The 25,000-nt window shown below is 40.3% G+C and overlaps 1 protein-coding gene across 1 annotated transcript in view; it reads right to left on the bottom strand.

Moving 5' to 3' along the window:
- The window catches only part of LOC122817578 (fibrillin-2-like), an 824,173-nt gene that overhangs the window by 117,186 nt on the left and 681,987 nt on the right, over positions 1–25,000 (bottom strand). The window contains exons 41-46 of the mRNA XM_044090614.1: positions 23,132–23,281; positions 21,865–21,936; positions 15,174–15,299; positions 12,451–12,576; positions 6,162–6,287; positions 3,100–3,216 (exon numbers count right to left, since the gene is read on the bottom strand). Coding sequence (XP_043946549.1) covers positions 3,100–3,216; positions 6,162–6,287; positions 12,451–12,576; positions 15,174–15,299; positions 21,865–21,936; positions 23,132–23,281 — 717 coding nt within the window. The remainder of the gene's footprint in view (positions 1–3,099; positions 3,217–6,161; positions 6,288–12,450; positions 12,577–15,173; positions 15,300–21,864; positions 21,937–23,131; positions 23,282–25,000) is intronic.

Raw genomic sequence — 25,000 nt, 5'->3', positions numbered from 1 at the left:
TTACCTTCAGTGCGGGCCCCAAAGCAAGAGTGACTATAACGTGTGTCTCCCTTCCTCTCTCTCTTTATATATATATATATATATATATATATATAAAATATATAGCAACACTTTTTTGTAATAAAATGACTAACATGTCCTCTGATAGGAATCAAAGTACCCAGAGTAACCCCCTGAAAAAATTAACTATGAAGCTGTGAAGCGAACAATTTACTACTAAATCACTGTGGTGCCCTTACCCACTACAATTCTACATTCATGGAAAACCTTGAAATTTAACATTAATTTTTCCATATTTAACCTTTTAGTGAAATGGTTCTGATGACTTCTGTGCATCATATGTAGATTTTTATAACTGCATTGCTTCAAATTTTAACTAGTCAATCCACAGTGACACCACATACACCTGTCCAATATGCTGCCATTTTGTTTCCAGCTTCATGTGCACAAACACAAGTAGTATATACAAAACCCCACACCAGCAATTCACATCTTTTTAACCAATAATGCCACTGTATGTTAGCAATTCACCATGATACGGTTTTGGTAGTTCATACTTTTTTCCCAAGGTAGGGGGGCTCTAGTTTGATATCTCAGGCAGCTCCCTTATGACCAAAAACAGCCCCATATGCCTATAATTTAAATTGCCTTGTCTCAGCAAGGGTTTATTGCCATATTATAACCTTCCAGTGTTAACAAGCATTTACAACCCTTTTCATCATAGAATAAAATGCGTTGCAAATATCACATTTTCATAAACATACACTCAAATGCAGACTATCAAAAACTGAGCTATGAACTTTTTTATTGCAATTAACCACTTTGATGTACATATCATTAAAATGAATATACTTCCTAAGCATTCAATATTATTTGGTTATAAGATTCATTTCTTACTAAGTTACGTATGCATTCCTATCATACCTCTCAACTGTCCAGATTTTCACAGAATGCCAGATTTTTGCTTCATATTTTTTGTCTGTTCCTCATAAAATTTGTGATTTTCTGTCAAATCACTGAGGAGTGAAGTTACTAAATAATGACGTACATTTGCATTTCAGACTCTATATCCTTCAGAAAATGCATTCTAACACAAATCATGTTATTGTAGCAACTTTCAACGTTTATCAGTGCAATATTTAAAATCTGCTGTGCTTTTATCCCCCCATTACTTTAAGCTTTTTCTAGATTTCCTGAACTAAGAGGTTGAGGTATGATTCCTGTCCTGCAATATGTACACAGTCAGGTTTATTTCATATGATCGAAACAGAGAAGATTGATTTTTATAACATCAAACCAGCTTCTCCTCTAGAAGATGATATTTTTTGCAGTAATCTCAGAGTTGATATATGTACATAATATACAGGTTTGAGCAGACGTGCCTGGGGGCTTGACCCCCCCCCCTCCTGTAAAAGAACTGTGATGCCAGCTTCTAGAGGAGAAGCTAGTTGGACATTTTGAGATTCGATAGTCTTAGTTTAGATAATATGTTCTTAAACTCTGCAAAATGTATCGAGTCCACAGACATGCATGAGCAAGGCACAGTAAAGCCAATGTCATAGGCTACAGTGCCTAGAACCTGCGCAAAGTACTTCCTCCAGGCACAGAAGCGCCTGCGTCATTTCAGTATGATTATAGTGTGAATGGTTTAAAACAGGCTGAAAAAGAAAAACTTGTTTTCGTACCATTACTTTAGTTTGCAGTTGAGGGGTATAATACAATGAAACCAGAAACGATCTGAAGATTAACCTTAAAAAACAGCATTATAGTGTTGTATTTTACCTTACCCATGCATAAGACAGCATTATAGTGTTGTATTTTCCCTTACCCATGCATAAGACAGCATTATAGTGTTGTATTTTCCCTTACCCATGCATAAGACAGCATTATAGTGTTGTATTTTCCCTTACCCATGCATAAGACAGCATTATAGTGTTGTAGTTTCCTTACCCATGCATAAGACAGCATTATAGTGTTGTATTTTCCCTTACCCATGCATAAGACAGCATTCTAGTGTTGTATTTTCCCTTACCCATGCATAAAAAACAGCATTCTAGTGTTGTATTTTCCCTTACTCATGCATAAAACAGCATTATAGTGTTGTATTTTCCCTTACCCATGCATAAGACAGCATTATAGTGTTGTATTTTCCCTTACCCATGCATAAGACAGCATTATAGTGTTGTATTTTCCCTTACCCATGCATAAGACAGCATTCTAGTGTTGTATTTTCCCTTACCCATGCATAAGACAGCATTATAGTGTTGTATTTTCCCTTACCCATGCATAAGACAGCATTATAGTGTTGTATTTTCCCTTACCCATGCATAAGACAGCATTCTAGTGTTGTATTTTCCCTTACCCATGCATAAGACAGCATTCTAGTGTTGTATTTTCCCTTACCCATGCATAAGACAGCATTATAGTGTTGTATTTTCCCTTACCCATGCATAGAACAGCATTATAGTGTTGTATTTTCCCTTACCCATGCATGAGACAGCATTATAGTGTTGTATTTTCCCTTACCCATGCATAAGACAGCATTATAGTGTTGTATTTTCCCTTACCCATGCATAAGACAGCATTATAGTGTTGTATTTTCCTTACCCATGCATAAGACAGCATTATAGTGTTGTATTTTCCCTTACCCATGCATAAGACAGCATTATAGTGTTGTATTTTCCCTTACCCATGCATACGACAGCATTATAGTGTTGTATTTTCCCTTACCCATGCATAAGACAGCATTATAGTGTTGTATTTTCCCTTACCCATGCATAAGACAGCATTATAGTGTTGTATTTTCCCTTACCCATGCATAGAACAGCATTATAGTGTTGTATTTTCCCTTACCCATGCATAAGACAGCATTATAGTGTTGTATTTTCCCTTACCCATGCATAAGACAGCATTATAGTGTTGTATTTTCCCTTACCCATACATAAGACAGCATTATAGTGTTGTATTTTCCCTTACCCATGCATAAGACAGCATTATAGTGTTGTATTTTCCCTTACCCATGCATAAAACAGCATTATAGTGTTGTATTTTCCCTTACCCATGCATAGAACAGCATTATAGTGTTATATTTTCCCTTACCCATGCAGTCATTGTTGTGCGTAAGTTCAAAGCCTGGGAAGCAAAGGCAGTTATATGATCCAACAGTATTTTTGCATGTTCCATTGCCACATGGGTGACGCTCACATTCATCAATATCTGCAATATAAGAAAAAGAAATGTTACAATCTCACATTTTTACTTATTGTCATAATAAAATGTAAGCAAGGGTAACTTTGCTGAACAGGAACTACTTTCTGGATGCCTAAGTGTGAGGCTATGCAGGATGAAAAAACATGCAGTAGGTCAACGCCTGCTAAGTCATGTCTAGGAAGTGTTTTTTTGTACTCAGTATTATAGAATTGTACAGACAGTGTATCTCGGAAAAATGAAAGCAGAAGCCGTTTCTGTACTACATGTAGAAAGCAGACAGTTTACATGATAATGTCCTTTAGGCATCTGCCATCTATTTACAACACACTTATACTTACTTAGACTTATACTGATATCACTGATAGCATAAAGGACCACATGCTACAGTTCATACTGTAAGAAATGGAAAAGGTCGGACACAAGGTTTTGCATTTTTAAACATCCAGCCTTGTGTGAGCATTAGATGTCTGAAGTACATAGAAAAGAATGGCTTACAGCAAAAAATAAGGGACTACGTAACATGAGATTTATACACAAGCACCATACAGACGATGGCCATGGTAGTACAAGGTACTAAGGATAGTATATGACCATCATCAAGTCTGGGTCCCAAGAGTGCTCTGTCATGGCATGGACAATTCAGGGGCATTCTCCCATAAAGCAGAAGGCTCTCCACTGATGGAACCCTTCCTTCCGATACTAGTATGATAACTGTTCAACTCAGAAAATACGGCACATGCCAAGCTCATTTATCTGTGTTTTTTGAGGAGTCGGTGCAAGATTGTGTCTAGAAGGGTAGCAAAAACATAGACAAGTGCTCAATTGACTTAAGAAAGGATAAAAATTAACTTACAAAATGGGGATGGATGTGAAATGACTGATGATGGGGGGGGGGGTAAAATTCTGACATACAGCCTGGAGGTGGCTGTAACATGTATCGTACGTAAGACAGAATCTGGAAGACCATCTATAAATTTACTGTTCTCCATGTCTATAGAATAGCATGGCTTATTTATTTTGAAATGTTGCTGTACAACCTCAGGTTGACAAAAAAGCATAGCCTTCTGTAATTGCACCAATGCTAACACCACCACCATGGACAGTTTCTTTTTATCTCTAGCACATTTGTAGTGGAATAGGACTCAGGTTTTGGGTATGACACAAGCCTTGCTCCTGTCTTTTAAATGCCTAACTCTAATACATACAGACAGAACACATAGTTTAACTATTAAGTCAGTGAATTTACTTCCCAGCCTAAATACAGCTTTCTAATATTTGCCAGCTTCATATAATGTTCTTAGTTTATGGGCTTGATGGTACAAATCAGGTAAGGGTCCATTTACTCTTTCCTGGAACATTAAGTAGAAAAAGCCTGTTAATATGTTTCTTTGGCTTCATCATTTTGCCTTTCCTCTGACTAGAGATCAGTATCTTTGAAACGTGATCTCTTCGGAATATCTGAAAGAAATATAACTGTTTTGGATAGTTTCCCATCTGCACTTGGATATATTTGAGTTCAAGCCCCCCAAAAATTTAATAAAAGTGGATTTCAGAAGCAACAGAAACAATACTGGGAGAAGTGGTTGATGTGTGGAAAGTACATGTCACAAGATGACTTCACAATGCACAAAAATACAACTTTTTTACACAAGTATAAGATACATCAGGCTTTGCACTGGCTCCCCTAGGGAAGTATTTTCCATTTCCAATACAGATAATCCCTTAGAAAGGACTTATTTTCTAATTACTTGTGCTTTCAGCTAACAGGAATACATGTTGCAACTTTAGGCTACCTAAAGAATCTCAGAAAAACAGTCTCTTATAAATGTCCTCCAAATTAAAGGCTGAATACAATAAATATAAGAAAGGAGCCATATAGAAAGGCAGAATCAATTGTCTTTTATCTTTTCACGTTAAGTGTGGGAAATCAACATTTATTTCAGATCTACAACAGTCTGTATGGTAAAGAGATCTGAGGATATGGTACATTGGAAACAAACCATGAAATATACAGGACAGCATCTGGCCATTCTAGTAAGGGTTGTGACAATGCAGGCTATCAAGAGGAACAGCATATCCGACATAGAAGTTACAGGTTTCTTTGCATTTTGAGGACTGAGTAAATCCGCAGGATAAAATGCTGCCCTTTTCCAAAGGATATAGATCCTGGACAGGTCAGATGATCCTCTTGTAACTTTGGAGTTTAGATTTCTGCATATTTATTGCATGTCAGCTATTTCTTATTTAGCCAGGTAAGTGGTGTAATCATTCATGGATCCTTTTCAGCCATGGCCCAAGGCCAACAGCATATGCAATGTAGACAAACAGAATTTAGACGAGCCAGTCAATCTGTACATTTTTGGAGGTGGAAGGAAACTGGAATACCTTGAGAAAGCTCATACAGACACACAGAAAGTGTAGAGACTGCATTGAGAGAGTGATCAGAAGTCAGGGCTGGATGCCAGAGCTATGCAGTAGAGAATCTGAACACAGATTGATCATACTACTGCACCGAATACACTACATAGAGAACACGGCTTATGCTTGCAACAGGAATTTGTACTGTCCATTCATTGTTAATTCATTCCCCAATAACCTAATTAATCCAATTCAGGACTAGCAGGGGCTTATTTGTACACCACACTACCACAAATGCAGCATCAGACCCAGGGATGCTATGCAGACTTCAGAAAGCTATGCAACATCTGAGAAACCACTGGGTTGAGATTAGTGCAGCACAGAATGAAAATTCAGGCAAATCCTGCAACAGGTAAATGACTTTGCTTACTAAACTAACAGAAAAACTCACAGGATTTGTGGAACTTCATCCTTTGACTTACAGGCTATTTTTGCTTCCATTATTTTACGTAAACCCTGACTGACCCATTTGCTCCTTCATTACATCAAAAAGTTACACTACTAGATCCACTATTATCTCATCAAATACTTACCCATACACATGCTAAAATCTGCCGTTGCCTTGAATCCATTGTAACAATGACACTTGTAGCCTCCTTCAATGTCAATGCACTCGCCATGACTGCAGATATTAGCAATTTCTTGGCACTCATTGCGATCTAAAAGGGAGAAAAATCATTGATTTAGAGCCACTGAAATTAAAACCCCATAATTACTTCATATCATGTTTCCAGTCTTACAACTAACGCAGTGACTGCTTTTAAAAATGTAATTACATTTCTATATGTTCTTTTATCTGCATTCTTCAAGAAGACAAAAAACCTGTCTGTGCATCCCCAAAGTTAAGCTGTGTTCCAAAGTTGGTTTCTTACTTTTGACAGAAAATATTAAATGTGAAAAGGAGCGATCATTCAGATGACATGCTGGAATGCTGGATACTGCCAGGGTAGACTGAAGTTTTCACACTAAAATTCACCCAGCACCTGAGTCTTTAACTGTCTTTGACTTACACAACTTTTTCATAGAAACAATCCCCACCATCAAATATCCAGGATTATAGTTTGATCAGTCTCTAAACTTCCATTTCCATATAAACAGAATAAGATCAAAAATAAACACCCTCCTCTTATGGACCACAAAGATCTTCCCTTTTCTACCCCGACCAGCCAGAGCAGTCATTGGCAAAGGATCTGCCCTTTCTCAACTTGAATAAGGACTTCTGCCTCGAAGAAAAACATTGCCACACTCCAGACAATCTCTAACAGCATCTGCTGAGTCATTGCAAACTTACCTCTCTGTGAGCATCAGTGCATTGCCCTAAAAAAAGCCAAATGGCTAACCATAAAACAAAGCTCTAAACTACTTTTAGGATCTCAACTGTATAAACTACTCCAACTCCACACATGCAACCTGAGACACTAATCACAAACCACACCAGCTGTCATTACCCCTTGAACCAGACTCCATGGCACTGCACATGCTCTGTCATACCAACTGTCATTACCCCTAGAACCAAACTCCACAGCACTTCACATGCTCTGTCACACCAACTGTCATTACCCCTAAAACCAAATTCCACAGTACTGCACATGCTCTGCCAAACCAGCTGTCATTACCCCTAAAACCAAACTCCACAGCACTGCACATGCTCTGTCACACCAACAGTCATTACCCCTAGAACCAAACTGCACAGCACTGTACATGCTCTGTCACACCAACTGTCATTACCCCTAGAACCAAACTCCACAACACTGCACATGCTCAGTTACACCAACTGTCACTATCCCTAGAACCAAACTCCACAGCACTGCACATGCTCTGTCAAACCAGCTGTCATTACCCCTAGAACCAAACTCCACAGCACTGCACATGTTCTGTCAAACCAGCTGTCATTACCCCTAGAACCAAACTCCACACCACTGCGCATGCTCTGCCGCACCAACTGTCACTACCCCTAGAACCAATCTCCATAGCACTGCACATGCTCTGTCACACCAACTGTCATTACCTCTAGAACTAAACTCCATAGCACTGCACACGATGTATCCTCTGAAGCACCTACTCTTTGGCAAGCTCTTCTCATTAACATTAAGGAAATCAACAGTTATTCCAAACTCAGAATAGAAGTAAAAATACTTCTTTATCCAAGCCCCATGCTCCTGCTTCAACACAGGACATTTTATGTCACCTATGTCCTTTCCAGATCTCTTCTCCTTGTACACTATACTGTGCCTGATTGTATATTGCACTGTGCTTGTTCACTGAAATGTATTTTTTTTCTAATTAGTCTTAATTACTCTATAGCTGCTTACATTTCTGCAGTTTTGTTTGCAAAATGTTTTGTATTTCACCTGGGCTGAACCTGAAATTGGTCAATACTGATCAATCCACTACCCTGGTAAACAGAAATAAATAAATAAATAAATAAATAAATATGAGGGCTGAGGTCTATACTTGCTTATCAACATCTTACACAAAACTGCTAAATTCCATGGTTTCTCCAGCTCTTCCCACAGCCATACTAACTATACCCATTTCTACGTATCCCTTAATTTATGCAGAGATGGAATGCACAATGACATTCTCATGATAACTGGGCATTACTTAAACTACCACACCCACATTTGCCTAATATGGTTGTACAACACTAATCACGAGACACATAACTCTCCTAAACAGTGTGCCACTCAACCAAAGCCCCTAAGACAAAACAGCACGCCCAACACACTGGTTATAGGTGACTCGATAGTGAGGCACACTGATGTCCCACTCACTAGGTTGAATAAGGAGAAAGTAACAGTCAGCTGTCTGTCAGGTGCCAGGATCCGCCACATAGTGCATGCACTCAGGTCCCTCAACAACAGGTACAAATATAACTGTCATTGTACATGTGGGTGTGAATGACCTGAGACGTCCCTCCCTGGACTACATGAAAAGAGACATGGAGGAGCTCTCAGATTATGTAGCCCAGACGGGTATGACCCTAGCCCTGAGCAGCATCCTACCATCACCCAGAATGATACCACAGTACAAGCAGAAAATGACTGAGTTCAACAATTGGATAAGTTTCTGGTGTCATTCTAAGGGGATCCAGTATCTGTCTGCCTGGGATGACATGGATGACAGACCTTGATACTTTGCCAGAGATGGCTTGCATCTGTTACCCCTGTGCTTACAAATACTGGCAAAGGCTCTTGCCACCCCTATAGGGCCTTTTTTTAGGCAGTGTTCCAAAGACCAAATTACCATTGTAACAGCTATAAACAAATGCAATCTGAGGGTCATGCTGCTAAATGCTAGAAGTCCAAATCTCGAAATGCACTCGCTCGAAGCACTCCTTAAAATGGAGAACATCGACATCTGTGCCATAACAGAGACCTGGTTGAAGGCAGCAGAAAGCACCCCTGCACTACCAGGCATATTTTCTACTCAGAGGAGATCTCTGCTTAACATACAAGGCCATGTTAAACCCTGAGCTGTTGGACATGCTCCACTTAAAGAAATCCCAATCCCTCAGAGCCACGCGCTCCAGGGATCTAAACCTTGTCATCACAATGAGCAAAACATGCTGGAGGGATAGGTTCCTGACCAAGAGACTCCCCATACTCTGGAATAGACTGCCCATACATATCAAGCAGAGTGCCTCTTTGGCCCTCTTCAAAAGGAACCTTGATGATTGGATGGGAGATAGGAAATTCACCCCGGGGATCATGTCAGTCGCCCTGCTAGACAGGGGCCTGGAGAAGTAAATATTGTGGGAAGAAATATCCAGGGAATTGTTATGGCTAGGCTTGCATAGGCCCTAGGGCCGATAGCCTAGTACCAACCTATGAACCTATGAACCTATAACTCATTCCACACCTTTTGGTCCCAGAACTTGGAAAGAAGCTCCAAAGGTGGTGGTGTTTCCATATTCATAAAGGATGTGCACACCTCCAGACTGGTAGCCCAACATAATGCATCTGAAGTGCACCAAAACAGTCAGTGTTATCCCTTACAACCAGCAAAAAAGATGCTATAAAAAGTAACAGGAAAAACACCAGCACAGGATACAAGAACACAAGTTTACAGCATAAAAACATGCTATTAGGTTTTTAATATTTTTAATATTTTTAACATTTTTTATGAACAACAATGGTTATTTATATTGTTAATTTATAAGTTTTTGTGTTTTATATATGCAGTTTTTAAATTTAAACTGGAAATCACATGGCAGATTGTTACTGTTGCTTTAAGCTAATGAAGTAGTTGCTGTTAATTAATGAAGTCTTTGGCCTGAAAATGGAATAAATATCAGTGGTGAATGTCTTATTATTTATTGTGATGAAGTCTATGGTGCTGTATATGAAAGCTCTAAATCTTATGGAGTTTTGGATGGAAATAAAAGACTGTTTGTTTTGAGTGGACTGCTGGAGCTTTTCAAGTGCTTGGGAATCCTGTGCCTGGTATTTTACCTGTTAATTTTTAATACTTCAGGTGCAGATAACATTGGGTAAGACAGCAATTCAGGTTGTAGCCTGCTATAGGTCCTCCAACCATGTCCCAAGACTCACACTCCACGTTCCTAAGCACCCTGGAGAATATTAGGGTCCACCCTAACACTCTCATACTGGGCGACTTCAACTACCCCTCCATTAACTGGGAAAACTACTCATGTACCAATACACTTGCCCAATGTTTCCTGGAATTCATTAATTCCAATGCCCTGGACCAGCTCATTCTTACCTCCACTAAAGGTAGCAACATCCTTGACTATCACCCCATTAGCCTGATGAGTCTGATATGCAAAGCTATGGAATGCATCATCATGAACCTAATAAACAAGGATATAGGGAATCTCCAAACTCTGGATCCCACACAGTTTGGTTTTGTGAAGGGTAGATTATGCCTGCTCAACTTGGTCAAATTCTTTGAGTCAGTCACCAAAGCTGTGGATGAAGGCAAGGTGGCTCATACAGCCTACCTTGATCTGGCCAAGGCCTTTGATACTATTCCCCTCTCAGGAATCATAGAAAAACTCACTAAGCTAGGCATCAATCCCTACATCACTAGCTGGGTTGCAAACTGACTCATGGGTAGAACCCACAGTGTAAAAGTAGCTGTCTCCAAGTCAGACTGCCAACCAGTCACGAGTGGAGTCACACAGGGTTCGGACCTTGGTCCTCTCCTGTTTGGTATCTACTTCTCTGAAGTCCAGGCCAACAGGAAGGGACTCTGGCTGACAAAGTTTGCAGACGACTCCAAGTTGGGAGCTATTAATAACTCCCCAAGTGATGCTAACATCCTACAGAAAGGCCTCACTGAGACCAATGACTGGTGTCAGAACCATTGCCTTAAGCTCCATGCCAAATAATATATCATCATACGCTTTGGGAAAAACCCGGTTCCCATGAATTACCACATCTATGGTAGACCACTGAACACAGAAGGCGTTATAAGAGATATGGGAACACAGGTTGACAGCAACCTCTCTTTTGACCACCACATTGCCACTGTGGTCAGAAAGTCCTTCTATGTGGCACATCTCATTTCTAGGGGTTTTGCATCCAGGAAGAAAGAGGTCATTGTCTCCCTCTACTCTTCCCTCATTAGGCCAATCATTGAGTACAATGCCCCATTTGGCATGTACCTCACTAAACACCTGCAACAACTGGAGATGCCGCAAAAGTACCTCACAAAGAGGATCCTAGGCCTTAAACATTTGTCTTATATGGACAGACTTAAAAAACTCCAACTATTCTCTGTCTCATATCGCCTACTTAGAGGTGATCTCTGCTTGACTTACAAAGCCATGTCTGACCCAGCTCTGTTAGAAATGCTACATCTAAAGAAATCCCAATCCTTCCACACCACATGCTCCAGAGACGTCAACCTCATTACCACAATCAACAAAATATGCTGGAGGGACAGATTCATAACCCAGAGACTGCCTATGCTATGGAATGGGTCTATATCAGATGAACAAAAAATCCATTCATCGAATACATAATGATCGAAATGTCATGGAAATCGAAATTGGTATTGTGGGGGCTGCACCCCCCACCCCCCCCCCACTAAATATATATTCTAACTCCAAGATCGCACTACAGTAAGGAAAGGGCAAATACCCTAATCCTCACTGTACTGAGACCCCACAATACAGTTTTCAATTTCTGTGAAGCTTCGATCTTTACGTATTCAATGAACGGATTTTTCGTTCATCTGATATAGACCCCTATGGAATAGACTTCCCATACATGTTAAGCAGAGCACCTCACTGGCCCTCTTCAAGAGAAATCTTGATGAGTGGATGGGAAATAGAAAATTCACCCCGGGGATCACTCCAGTGGCTCTACTTGACATAGGCACTGGGAACTAAGGTCCGGTGGCATGATGCCAGGGTAATCCTATGGCTAGACTTGTAAGGGCCTCAGGGCTATTAGCCTAGTACACACCTATGGACATGATGCAACTCCCATCACAGGCAGGAAGTAGTAAAACAAACAAAGGCAGCTTGGACTGAAAGCATGCTACAATGCCAACACCGTGCTTGTAATACAAATGTGAGGCACAAAAGCAAACATGGAAAAGTATTCTTTGTAGAAATTTCAAAATATTCAATAATACCAAGTTCAAAATGCATCTCAGCAAGAATATTTTGGACAATGTTGGAGCATGTGCCAGTGCGGCTTATGTTACTGAAGAATGCGTACTGGAAAATGGGTTATAGCATAATTTACTGGATTCTACTGAGCTACATTACTAAATACCTTAGACTTAAAATCTAATTACCATGACCTCAGTTATTTATTCTATGAAGAGTGTAAAAATTATTCGCCTTACCCACACAGGCTCCACTTGGTGAGAGTTTAAAGCCATAAGAGCATTCACAACGGAAACTGCCAGGGAAGTTGAAACAATCAGCATTGCGTTGGCATAAGTTTTCACCTCCATTGCATTCATCAATGTCTACAGGACAGGGAAAGAAAGCATAAATGCATTATGAGTCATTGTTATCCTGTATATTTAAGTCATCATTTACATAAGTGACAAGCAGTATAACAGAATATTAATTTAGTGATAACAGCTCAATATACAATAATAAAAAGTATAAATCTACAAAGCAAAATATTCTCCTTTCCTCTCTCATAAGTGTCAAAGAATAGATTGGTAAGAATGCTTTAAAAATGGTTTTAATTTTAACTTTCATTTGCATCAGTAAGTATTCACATGTTCATGAACATTAAAGAATATTATGCATGAATCCAAGTGCTTTTTGTGTTGTCTTCCCATTTCATCATGCTTGCATACACTGAAATAGGTCAATTTGTTAACCTACAAGAGCAGCAAAGCACCATCAGAAACTCAAAAAGTTAATGGTGCAAAACATTTCATGTTTGATCATTCCAAATCATTATCTACCTGCTATCAAACATTGGTACAAGATGCATGCAGTCCACATGTTAAATTAGCCTCAGTGTAATCTATTTTCCTTCATCATATGACCATCAGAATCGCCCTGTTAATGATCATGATTGCCTCTTCACCTACAATAAATATGCTTTTCATCTCTATTTATTCCATTTGAAGTTCCATCTATACCTACAACAGCTACTGTGAAAGGAATGTGGTGACGGCAGCCAACATTTAATAACATTGTAATTCTCTTGTGATTGCCAACTTTCATGTCTTGTTAAATGGGACATTGCCAACTGCTGCTACCTATTTATGAGCAGGCATCAGGACACTAACCATCACTGCTTCAAAATTGTGAACACACCTTAGGACAATAACCATCACTCCTTCACAGTAGTGAACAAACCCTTCATAAAGTAACTCTCACTGCCTCACAGTGGTGGAAAAACCCTTAAGACAGCAATCATCACTGCTTCATAGTAAAACATAAGAACATTAATTATCACTGTTTCACAGTAGTGAACAAACCCTTAGGACAGCATCCATCACTGCTTCACAGTGGGGAACAAACCCTTAGGGCAGTATCCATCACTGTTTCAAAGTGGTGAACAAACCCTTAGGACAGTAAGCATCACTGCTTCACAGTACTGAACAAACCCTTAGAGCTGTAACCATCACTGTTTCACAGCTGTGAACAAACCCTTTGGACAGCACCCATCATTGCTTCACAGTAGAGAACAACTGAGATCATAACCATTACTGCTTCACAGTAATGAACAATCAGGATTGCAACCATCATTGCTATACAATTATGAACAAACACTTAAGACAACTCCCATCATCATTTCACAGCAGTGAACAAACCCTTCATACAGTAAGCATTACTGCTTCATAGTAATAAACACCCCCTTAGGACAGTAAGCGTCATTGCCTCACAGTAGTGAATAAACCCTTAGGACAGTAAGCATCACTGTTTCACAGTAGTGAACAAGCTCTTAGGACAGTAAGCATCACTGCTGCATACTAGTGAACAACGCTTAGGACAGCAAGCATCACTGCTTCACTATAGTGAGCAAACCCTTAGGACAGTAAGCATCACTGCTTCATAGTAGTGAACAAACCCTTAGGACAGTAAGCATCACTACTTCACAGTAGTGAATAAACCCTTAGGACAGTAAGCATCACTGCTTCACAGTAGTGAACAAACTCTTAGGACAGTAAGCATCACTGCTGGATAGTAGTGAACAACGCTTAGGCCAGTAAGCATCACTGCTTCACTATAGTGAACAAACCCTTAGACAGTAAGCATCACTGCTTCACAGTAGTGAACAAACCCTTAGGACAGTAAGCATCACTGCTGCACAGTATTGAACAAACCTTTAGGACAGTAATCATCACTGATTCACAGTTATGAACAAATCTTTAGAACAGTAAGCATTACTGATTCACGCTAGTGGACATACCATGAGGACAGTAAGCATCACTGCTTCACAGTAGTGTACAAACCCTTAGGACACTAAGCATCACTGTTTCATAGTACTGAACAAACCCTTAGGACAGTAAGCATCACTGTTTCACAGTAGTGAACAAACCCTTAGGGCAGTAAGCATCACTGCATCACAGTAGTGAACAAACCCTTAGGGCAGTACCCACCACTGGCTATTGTGCATGTGCTACAATCAATGTACCACTTGGTTGGGAGGTTACATATGTGCAGAAGTGTTCATTCGCCTCCCAAAGCAGCTACAGTGTAGCATTTATCATTTTCCATGTTTTGCTTTCCCTGTGATACATTTTAGGTGTTTCATTCGTATGTGAAAAAAATAAATTAAAAGGGTTTATTTGCTTTCTGAATTACTCAAGGATCTTGTTCCACACATTTAAAATGAAAGTATAATGCAGTTTCACAGTATTAGGTAGCACGTTATTTGTTACTGCTGTCTGAGGGTTAAAAGAATGTGCATTTGGGGAGGTGATAAAAGGGGAAATTAAAGATAAAATGCATGTATACGTGAAAGTAAAATTGTGTTAAATGCATCAGTGTATAATCATCTATGTATAGCAGATTCTGATATCTTTTTACCCAGGTGTAGAGATGAACATTAAGCATAGAGCATGCATTTCGAATAAAAATATTTATATCACATTACCTTCACAGACAAGAAGGATGTTGTTGTAGCTGAAGCCCACAGGACATTCGCAGCGGAAACTTCCAATTTGATTGATGCACACTCCATTGGCACAGATGCCAGGGATTTCACGACACTCATCAATATCTAAACATTGGGAAACACCATACAATTAACCGAGTAACATTAACTTAAAACCAAGAAGCTCTACCATTCACACAAAGATTATCACTAGCTAATGTATTCCACTGCTAAGACACAAGGCTGTCAATTAATAGAGGAAAATGAACTGTCCCTCAGCCAGTACAGCAGACTGAACACAAATTTGTGACTGTGATATGAACATAACCAAAATTATCAATCTCTAATGAAGAAAAAAGAAGAAAAAAGGGCAAATAACTGTAGGCCTTTCCTATCCTCTTGATGATGTTATAGTCACAGGGTTCTTTTAAGAATTCATTTTTCATGTGTTCTTGACCTGTGCATTAAACCATACTGGTAATTGCTTCATCTAATCAGTGGAATCATGAAAATAGATATGCAACTTAATAAAAACATGTACAGAGACTCACACACACACTTACTCTCGCTCTCACACACGTGTGCTCGTGCGCGCTCATACACACACACACACACACACACACACACACACACACACACACACACACACACACGCGCGTGCGCGCACACACACACACCCACACACACACACACACACGCGTGCGCACACACACACACGCGAGCACTTAGAGAAAACTAAGTGCTAAATTATCAAGTAGTCTAAAGAAGTCAAAAGCATGAGTAAACTGACAGTACTGAAATACAGATATAAATGTTTGTCAGTGTTGCTGTTTTTACATCTTACATGCATAATTAACCACAGAAAATATACTCATACAGTAGATGATACACACACACACACACACACACACACACACACACACACACAAACACACACACAAGCATGCGCACATGTACTCAGTATTTATTCTCTCATTCTCCATTTTCCCACAGATTCACAAAGGGGCCATTGCCTATCTTAGCAATCCATGAGCACAAATTTAAAAAAGTATTCCAGGATAGAGTTCATCTCCATCACTAGACTAGACGAACACCCTCCCATACATGGCATGTACAACTATGGACACTTCTGAGGACTGTCAGTTCTCATATTGCATTTCTTTGGGGTATGGGAGGAAATCAGAGCACCTCAGAGAAATCCCATAGAAGCAAAAAGTTGCAGCTAGAAAATTCCTACCATTGGTACCGCACTAACCACACTTATTTGGTACCGTGCATCAAACCCTAAATAAGGCTTGACAGCTTACAAGCTGTCGTTAACCTATTATAATCACGGATGTTTATTACACAGCTTGTCAGCTGAAACTCCTGTTAAAAAAGAAACACGTTTTCAGTTAGACAGTGTGCCAAATGACAAATACACAATCCAGCTGTCAACTTTTTCCTTATGATTTGGCACCTTCTACAAATTAGTCTGGATCAGGTTCATAGGTTCATAGGTTCATACTAGGCTATCTGCCCTAGGGCATTTATAAGCCTAGCCAGAATGTGTTTGGCTTTCGCCACCCATTTTAAATTTATTTTGCTATGCCCTTTTTCGAGGTTAGTATACTGTGCCTCTATCTAACAGTGACACAGAAGTGATACCCGGGGTAAACCTACGATCTCCCATCCACTCATCAAGATTCCTCTTGAAGAGAGTCAATGAGGGACTCTGCCTAACCTGGACTGGGATTTTATTCCAGAGTGAAGGGAGCCTCTGGGTTATGAATCTGTCCCTCCAGCATGTCCTATTTATTTCAGTGCTGAGGTTCAAGTCTCTCGAGCACGTAGCTCGATGGGATTTGGATTTTCTGAGGTGCAGCATGTCCATTAATTCCGGGTTGGACATGGCTTTATACGTCAGGCACAGATCGCCTCTGAACAGGCGGTATGTCAGTGAGTAGAGCTGGAGTTTCTTTAACCGGGCAGCATATGGCATCTGTTTGAGCCCTTTGATCCTCTTGGTGAGGTACTTTTGGGGTCTTTCCAGTTGCTGCAGGTGTCTGGTAAGGTACATCCCAAAAGGGGCATTGTACTCAATTATGGGCCTGATGAGGGATGAGTAAAGAGGCACGATGACCTCCCCTGATCTAGATGTGAATCCCTTCATGATTAGGTGGACTATATAAAATGTTTTCTAACCACTTTGGCCACGTGGTTGTCAAATGAGAGATTGCTATCAACTTGGGTCCCCAGGTCCCTAATTACTTCTTCTATACTTAATGGATTAACACCTATGTGGTAATTTGTGGGCACTTTGTTTTTGCCAAAGGGGATGACTATACACTTTTTGGCATTTAGCTTGAGGCCATGGCTCTGGCACCAGTTGTCTGTTTCTATGAGGCCCTTTTGGAGGATGCTTTTGTCGGCTGGAGAGTCGATTATGGCGCCCAGTTTGCAGTCATCTGCGAACTTGGTCAGCCACAGTCCTTCCGTGTTGGCCTGTACCTCCGAGAAATATATACCGAACAAGAGAGGTCCCAGGACTGAGCCTTGTGGGACACCACTTGTAACTGGTTTGGAGTCTGACATGGCTCCAGCAATTCTAACCATGTGGGTTCTGTCCTTGAGCCAGTTTGCAATCCATCTAGTGACAAAGGGGTTTATATTTAAGCTGGTGAGCTTATCTATAATGCCCGAGTGGGGTATTGTATCGAAGGCTTTTGCGAGGTCCAGGTAGGCTGTGTGGACCACCTTCCCCCTCGTCAATGGCCTTGGTGACTGTTTCAAAGAAATCAACCAGGTTTAAGAGGCAGGATCTGCCCTTAACAAAGCCGAACTGGTTAGGATCCAGTGTCTGTAGGTCCCCAATATCTTTATTTATGAGGTCCATGATGATCTTTTCCATAGCTTTGCAGACCAAGCTAGTCAGGCTTATGGGGCGATAGTTTCCAGGATCCGTTGAGGCACCACCTTTATGGAGAGGGACCACTGTTGCTGTACGCCACTCTTTGGGCACATATCCTGTAGTAAGGCTGAGATTGAACAGTAGTTTTATGTTTGGGTTTAGCTCTTCTTGGAGTTCATGTAGGACACAGCCCGGGACACCGTCTGGTCCCATTGATGCTGTGTTTTTTGCTTTGGAGAGGGCGGCACTTACCTGAGCATCTGAGATGTCAGGGGGGCAGCACTCTGCTGGGATAGATATTTGTCCTTTTGGTGGGGAGGGGGGGGGAGTTTGCACTGAACCTGTCAGCTAGGATGTAGGCAATGTCTGTGGGTTTGTTGTATTTTTTGTCATTTTGGACTAATTCTGAGCATATCTGGGAATTCCCACCCAGGTTCCTAACATAACTAAAGAAAGCCTTGTGATTATCCTTAGTGTCCTGTGCAATTTTTCTCTCGAAGCTGGCCTTAGACAATTTTATGAGTGCCCGTAGTTTTTTGCTAATACTGATCAGTGATGCCTTCCCTTTTTGGGATTTTGCTCTATCATTTAGTAGCTTCCTCCTTCTATTGTATAGTTTGTTTATGGCTGGGGTCCACTAGACAGGACGTCTGCCTTTGGAGGATTGGGTCTTGGTTTTATTTGGGATCGCATGATCCATGCATTCCTGAAGGTGTTCATAGAATGCGTTTATAAAGGATTCTGCGGTCTGGGCCGTATTTTCCCCAGGCCCGGGGGCTTTGAAGGATTCCACCTCGGTTTTGAGGAGTGTGAAATTTGCTTTAGAGAAATTTTTCACTGTGGTTTTCTGGGCAGGGGGTGGGGTCGGGATGTGAATATCCAGTGAGATTAGTTTATGGTCTGATCTTACCAGTGAGGGATACACTTCTGGTCTGGAGCATAGAGTCCCCATGTTGGTGATGATCAGGCCCAGTATGTTTTTCCCTCTTGTGGGAGTGGTAACAAGTTGTTCCATATCATTTGAGTTTATAAATTCTAGGAACCTTTGGGCTAGGGTGTTGGAGCTAGAGTAATGCTCCCAGTCTATGTTTGGGTAGTTGAAGTCGCCCAATATAATGGTGTTTGGAGAGACCTTCATATTTTCCAGTGTTCTCAGGAAGGCCGAGTGGGGTTCCTGGGTTTGGGAGGGCAGTCTGTAGCAGGCTATAAACTGAAAGGCAGTTTTACCCACTGATAGTTGCACATGGATAGTCTCTGATGCTTCGTGCTTTGCCACCAACCTGGAGGTGTGGGTATCTTTGATGAATATCGATACTCCCCCTCCTTTTGTGGTTCGGTCCAAGTTTTGGGGCCAAAAAGCATGGTATGAGGTATAACCTGGTAGTGCTGGGGTGCTCTCGGGAGCCTTGAACTAGGTTTCTGTTACTGCACAGATATCGATGTTCTCCATGCTAAGGAGAGTTTTGAGTGCATGCATCTTGAGGTTTAGACTTCTGGCGTTGAGTAGCATTACTGTTAGTTTCTTATCCCTTGTGATACCTATGGAGGTGGGTTTGTCTTTTGAGCCTTGTCTAAAAAAGGCACTATGGGGGTAGCAAGAGCCTTTGCCAATATCCGAAAGCCCAGGGGTGACTGGTGCAAGCCGTCCCTAGCGAAGCATCGTGGCTTGTCGAGCATATCATCCCAAGCTGACAAGCTTTGGATCCCCTTTGAATGACACCAGTACTTAAGCCAATTGTTGAAATTGATCATCTTGTCTTCATATTGCGGCATCATTCTTGGTGAGAGTAAGATGCTACTCAAGGTCAGGGTCATACCAGCCTGGGCTACATGCTCAGAGAGCTCCTCTATGTCTATTTTCATGTAGTCCAGGGAGGTACGTCTCAGGTCATACTAAAAAAAAAGAGAATCCCAAGAGAGGAGACGTGCCTGTTACATTCAGTATTATTTGGTAAGTGATTATTCGATATTTAATAATGGTTTAATAAGTTACTCTCCACATTTTCATACCACTTACATATTTGCTCTGACAATGAAACACTTCAGCGTATAAGGAACGCTTGGTTCTGCTGAAAAACTAACTATTCCTTTTCCCCAAGGCTGTGCAACTTGTGGGTCAAAAAAATGAATCAGTTAGTGGGCATTGATTATTACATGAAAGATGTAGTGGGGCTGCAACACCACCTTGCAAAAAAAAGTGAAAATATGTGTTGTTGCAAGATAATAGATAGCATTTTGAAGGATTTTATGTTTTTGGACATTTAGATTCCGTGCTGAACAGTCATAGTTACAGAGAGATTACTTCTGAAATGGCAAAGTCAACCACAGCTGTCTCAACTACAGAAAAACTTGATGGACCAAACATCTGACTGTCTGTGGTACTGTAAAATTGAGGAGCTGTCATTTAAAAGTGCACCCACATATGTAAAGGAATGTATGTATGTATGTATACACATACTTACATATAAATATATACAAAAAAACAATATATACAAAAAAACAATATATATATATATATATATATATATATATATATATATATATATATATAGGGATACAGATATGGTTGTAGTACATTTGATCGAACATTCAAAATACTGAATGTTGCTTTTGTGTCTTAAAAGACTGAATTGTCTTATTGCAGGCTTCTGTGTGCATGAGTAAAGAATGGGAATGTGACCTTTCCCCATTATTTTGTGATCTGCCCTTCCCTGCTATTGTGTGATCTGCCCTTCCCCACTATTGTGTGTTCTGCCTTTCCCCGCTATTGTGTGATCTGCCCTCCCCGCTATTGTGTGATCTGCCCTTCCCCACTATTGTTTGATCTAGGAGATGGTATAAAGAGCATGTGGGATGGTGCAGCAGGGATTACCCCTGTATAAAATAGCTTTTTGATTTTTTTTAATTCAATCTTTTTAGATTGATATTTTTTCATCAATTAAGTCTCAAGTCAGTTAAGTTTCAATATTTCATTATGTAGTTGCATATGTGTATATACACACGCACGTGCACGGACACACACACACACACACACACACACACACATCTCATTCTTCTTCATCAGTTTTGATGTAGACAATGTAGCCAGGCATATGATAAATAAACCACTGTCCCAAATGTGACAGACTCCATACTGCAATGTCAGCCTAACACTAGCCAACCTGTGTACACCCAGCTACAAACACTGCATCCTCTTTTAGTGCACCTCCAAAGTAGTTATGCTTACTGCCCCACTGAGCAACACATGGAATCCAGTAACACTTTAATGCACTTGTTAAATCTTAGTCAATGAAGAGCTCATATCATTTTTCATTAACAAAACAGACTCCCTACCATTTTCCTAACCAAATAAATTGCAACCAATTATATCCATTAAATTCATCTTAAGCAACTAGCATAGCAAGCTCATTTTCAAAAGATGAGCTGTAGTCCAGCAGTTGTAGATGAAAGACAGGAAAGGACAGGACAGTACAGGGCAGGCTGAGAGGGGACTTACAGAAGAAAAAGTGGGACAGGACAGAAGAGAAGACAACAGGCTGAGAAGGGACTGTGAGAAGAAAAACAGCATCTGACAGGACAGGAAAGGACAGGGTAAAATGGCAGAAGGAGAAAGAAAAGGTAAGAACAGGACAGGATAGACTGAGAAGGGAATGAGAGAAGAAAAGTAGGACAGGACTGCACAGCATGAAAAGGGACTATGAGAAACAAGCAAGGAAATTAGAAAATCTGTTGTATATTTAATTTCTGAATGAGACACCAACTGGAAAACAAATCTGGCCTCAGATGAACTAAATTACTCACCAATCGGTTTTCCTGTGCTGATATCAATGATGAACCCTGGGGCCTGGTTTCCACAAAGTAGCTGGTACTCAGCTATAAAAGTCAAGAGTTTTGGTTAATATCATAATCCTATCAATCAGGGTCATTTTCACTTTCTTGACTATGTAGTACACACACACACACACACACACACACACACACACACACACACACACACACACACACACACACACACACACACAGACAAACAGGCACACGCACATAAACACACATATACACACATGCTACATCACTCCAAAAAACATTCTTATCTAAGCATAACAAATCAATTATATGTAAAGCTAATTTAGAATAGTAATGTACTAATGCTAACAATTTCTCAGCAGTTTTTTATCTGTTGATCTCTTACCATAATCTTGCTAAGTGCTATCTATAAAATGTATTTTCGTGCTTCACGTTAATCTTGCTACGTAAGTGTTCTTCATAGGTAATACTCTGCTAGCTGTAAGTGTTCTTCATAGGTAATACTCTGCTAGCTGTAAGTGTTCTTCATAGGTAATACTCTGCTAGCTGTAAATGTTCTTCATAGGTAATACTCTGCTAGCTGTAAGTGTTCTTCATAGGTAATACTCTGCTAGCTGTAAGTGTTCTTCATAGGTAATACTCTGCTAGCTGTAAGTGTTCTTTATAGGTAATACTCTGCTAGCTGTAAGTGTTCTTCATAGGTAATACTCTGCTAGCTGTAAGTGTTCTTCATAGGTAATACACTGCTAGCTGTAAGTGTTCTTTATAGGTAATACTCTGCTAGCTGTAAGTGTTCTTCATAGGTAATACTCTGCTAGCTGTAAGTGTTCTTTATAGGTAATACTCTGCTAGCTGTAAGTGTTCTTCATAGGTAATACTCTGCTAGCTGTAAGTGTTCTTCATAGGTAATACTCTGCTAGCTGTAAGTGTTCTTCATAGGTAATACTCTGCTAGCTGTAAATGTTCTTCATAGGTAATACTCTGCTAGCTGTAAGTGTTCTTCATAGGTAATACTCTGCTAGCTGTAAGTGTCCTTCATAGGTAATACTCTGCTAGCTGTAAGTGTTCTTCATAGGTAATACTCTGCTAGCTGCCCTTGTGGGCCATTTTAAGCCTAGCAAACCATGAACCTTTTATCTGTCAAGTAAACACCTTAACCATTATACCAACCCCAATTCCCGTTGTTTATAAAATGTCTTTTCCTGACCACTCGATAACCCCCCCCCCCCCCACTAACCCAGATTCCTGCATTTTCAAAACTCACCAGTAGCAGGGACTGGACATGGCTCACAGGCTTTGCTCCAAGCTTTGCCCACATCGTAAGCACAGCAGCACATCTTCTTCACCATGGTAACGGAAAGCTCGTTCTCACAGGTTTCGTTGTAGCTGCGATAGCAGACTCCTTTTCTCATATCTGAAACATCACAATAAACACATTTATAGGTAGAACAGAAACAGCAGGAGTCAAGTATGCAGTCCTACTCCCTCAAACATCAGCTTACGGATACAGGAGACAACACGCTATTGCATTCCTATTCACCTGACAAGAAAGCATTAATATCTGCATGCATTCTGACCTTTCTGTTTTCTGACTTAAACGATTTTACAATCTATGGTAAGTTCTTCAAACTTGTTTCCATTTCTGCCTTCCTCCTCCCCAACCACCTGCTGCTGACTGAATTTACCTATAAGCTCACAGCCTGCTTAGGAGGTTGCAGTACTAGGGCCTCCAGTGTCACCTGAGATATGCAAACAACACCCTGCAAGTCTATGCAAAGCAAAAGTTCAACCCAGACAACTACTGGAACAGTCTGCTGTTCCTGCAAGAAGAAAGCACAGCGACACAACATAACAGAGATGATGCAGAAAAAGATACTTTTTGTCCAGCCAAAAGCCATGGAGGTTTTACAGATGATTACATCATCAATACGCAAACTAATATTCAGGCCTAAGTCAGTACAATTAAAACAATCACAGACCTAGCAGACTGTATCACACATCTAGAAACTGACCTGGAAACGAGTGAGACTGACTTAGAAATGCTTAATAAATGCATAATTCAGAAAACCATAGTTGTCAAAACAAGTTCCAAAAAAGCCACCAACACGTTGGAATGCACACAGCAAAACAACACTTTAATAAAAAATAGTAAAAATATTATAAAAAATAAAAAGTAAAGTGTTGTTTTGCCATGTGTATTCCAATGAGTTGGTGGCTTTTTTGGAACATTATACTTTTATCGTTGGTTACTTTATCCAGATTCAGGGGATTTGTGTTTGATAGAACAAAGAAGTATATATGTATGTATCTCCCTTCCTACAAGCTTGGATCCTTGAAAATACTTGGTCTCGACTCCTCAATTAAACTAAGAATCAAAACAGCCCACTACTACTTTACAGCACCACCACTGACGCAATCCAGACCACAGCCAAACATAACCAAATGTCCTTCTTTCATACAAAAAGTATTTCACACTACATGGACCAAACCAGAACAAACCTGATACACCTTTGGTCATAAAATTACTTTTGGCAATGATTATTCTAGTCAGTTTATAGAAGAAATGCAGAGAATGTGGGCCACTGGTACAGTTTCTAAGGTCACATAAGGCAAAAGCCAGAAAATTATATCCTGCTCAGCATGTGGTCACTTTCTAATTTGGCTTAACTGGCAGCCACACTAACCCAGACCCAACACTTGTGGTCTCTGTGTAACAATTAAAAATAAAACACTGTGGACAGTCCATAACTTCTAAATTTATTAGATGGGCAAATCCAATGGACTGGATGAACTCATGAGAGAAGCAGCAAATCCACAAAATCAATGCACCTCCTCTCTATATAAAATAGTGAAAGGATTTACATCTTCACACACACACACATATATACATGTTCAAAGACTTCTTTATTGACAGTTTCACCTATTTCTGGCAACCTGAGTCCAGTGAACTGGCTTACCTTACTTCTATCAAATGTTAATCATTATTCTCAGTTTTCACATCAGTCTTTCCTTTCCTTTCCTGTCCTTTCCTTCCCTTTCTTTTCCTTTCCTTTCATGTCCTTCCCTTTCCTTCCCTTCCCTTTCCTCTCCTTTCCTCTTCTTTCTTTCCCTTTCCTTTCCTTCCATTCCCTTC

Source organism: Protopterus annectens, chromosome 13.part0, assembly GCF_019279795.1.
Source record: "Protopterus annectens isolate FY-2018-M chromosome 13.part0, PAN1.0, whole genome shotgun sequence".
NCBI lineage: Eukaryota > Metazoa > Chordata > Ceratodontiformes > Protopteridae > Protopterus > Protopterus annectens.
Note: the sequence above shows the minus strand (reverse complement) of the source record. Positions and strands in the feature narration are given on the sequence as shown.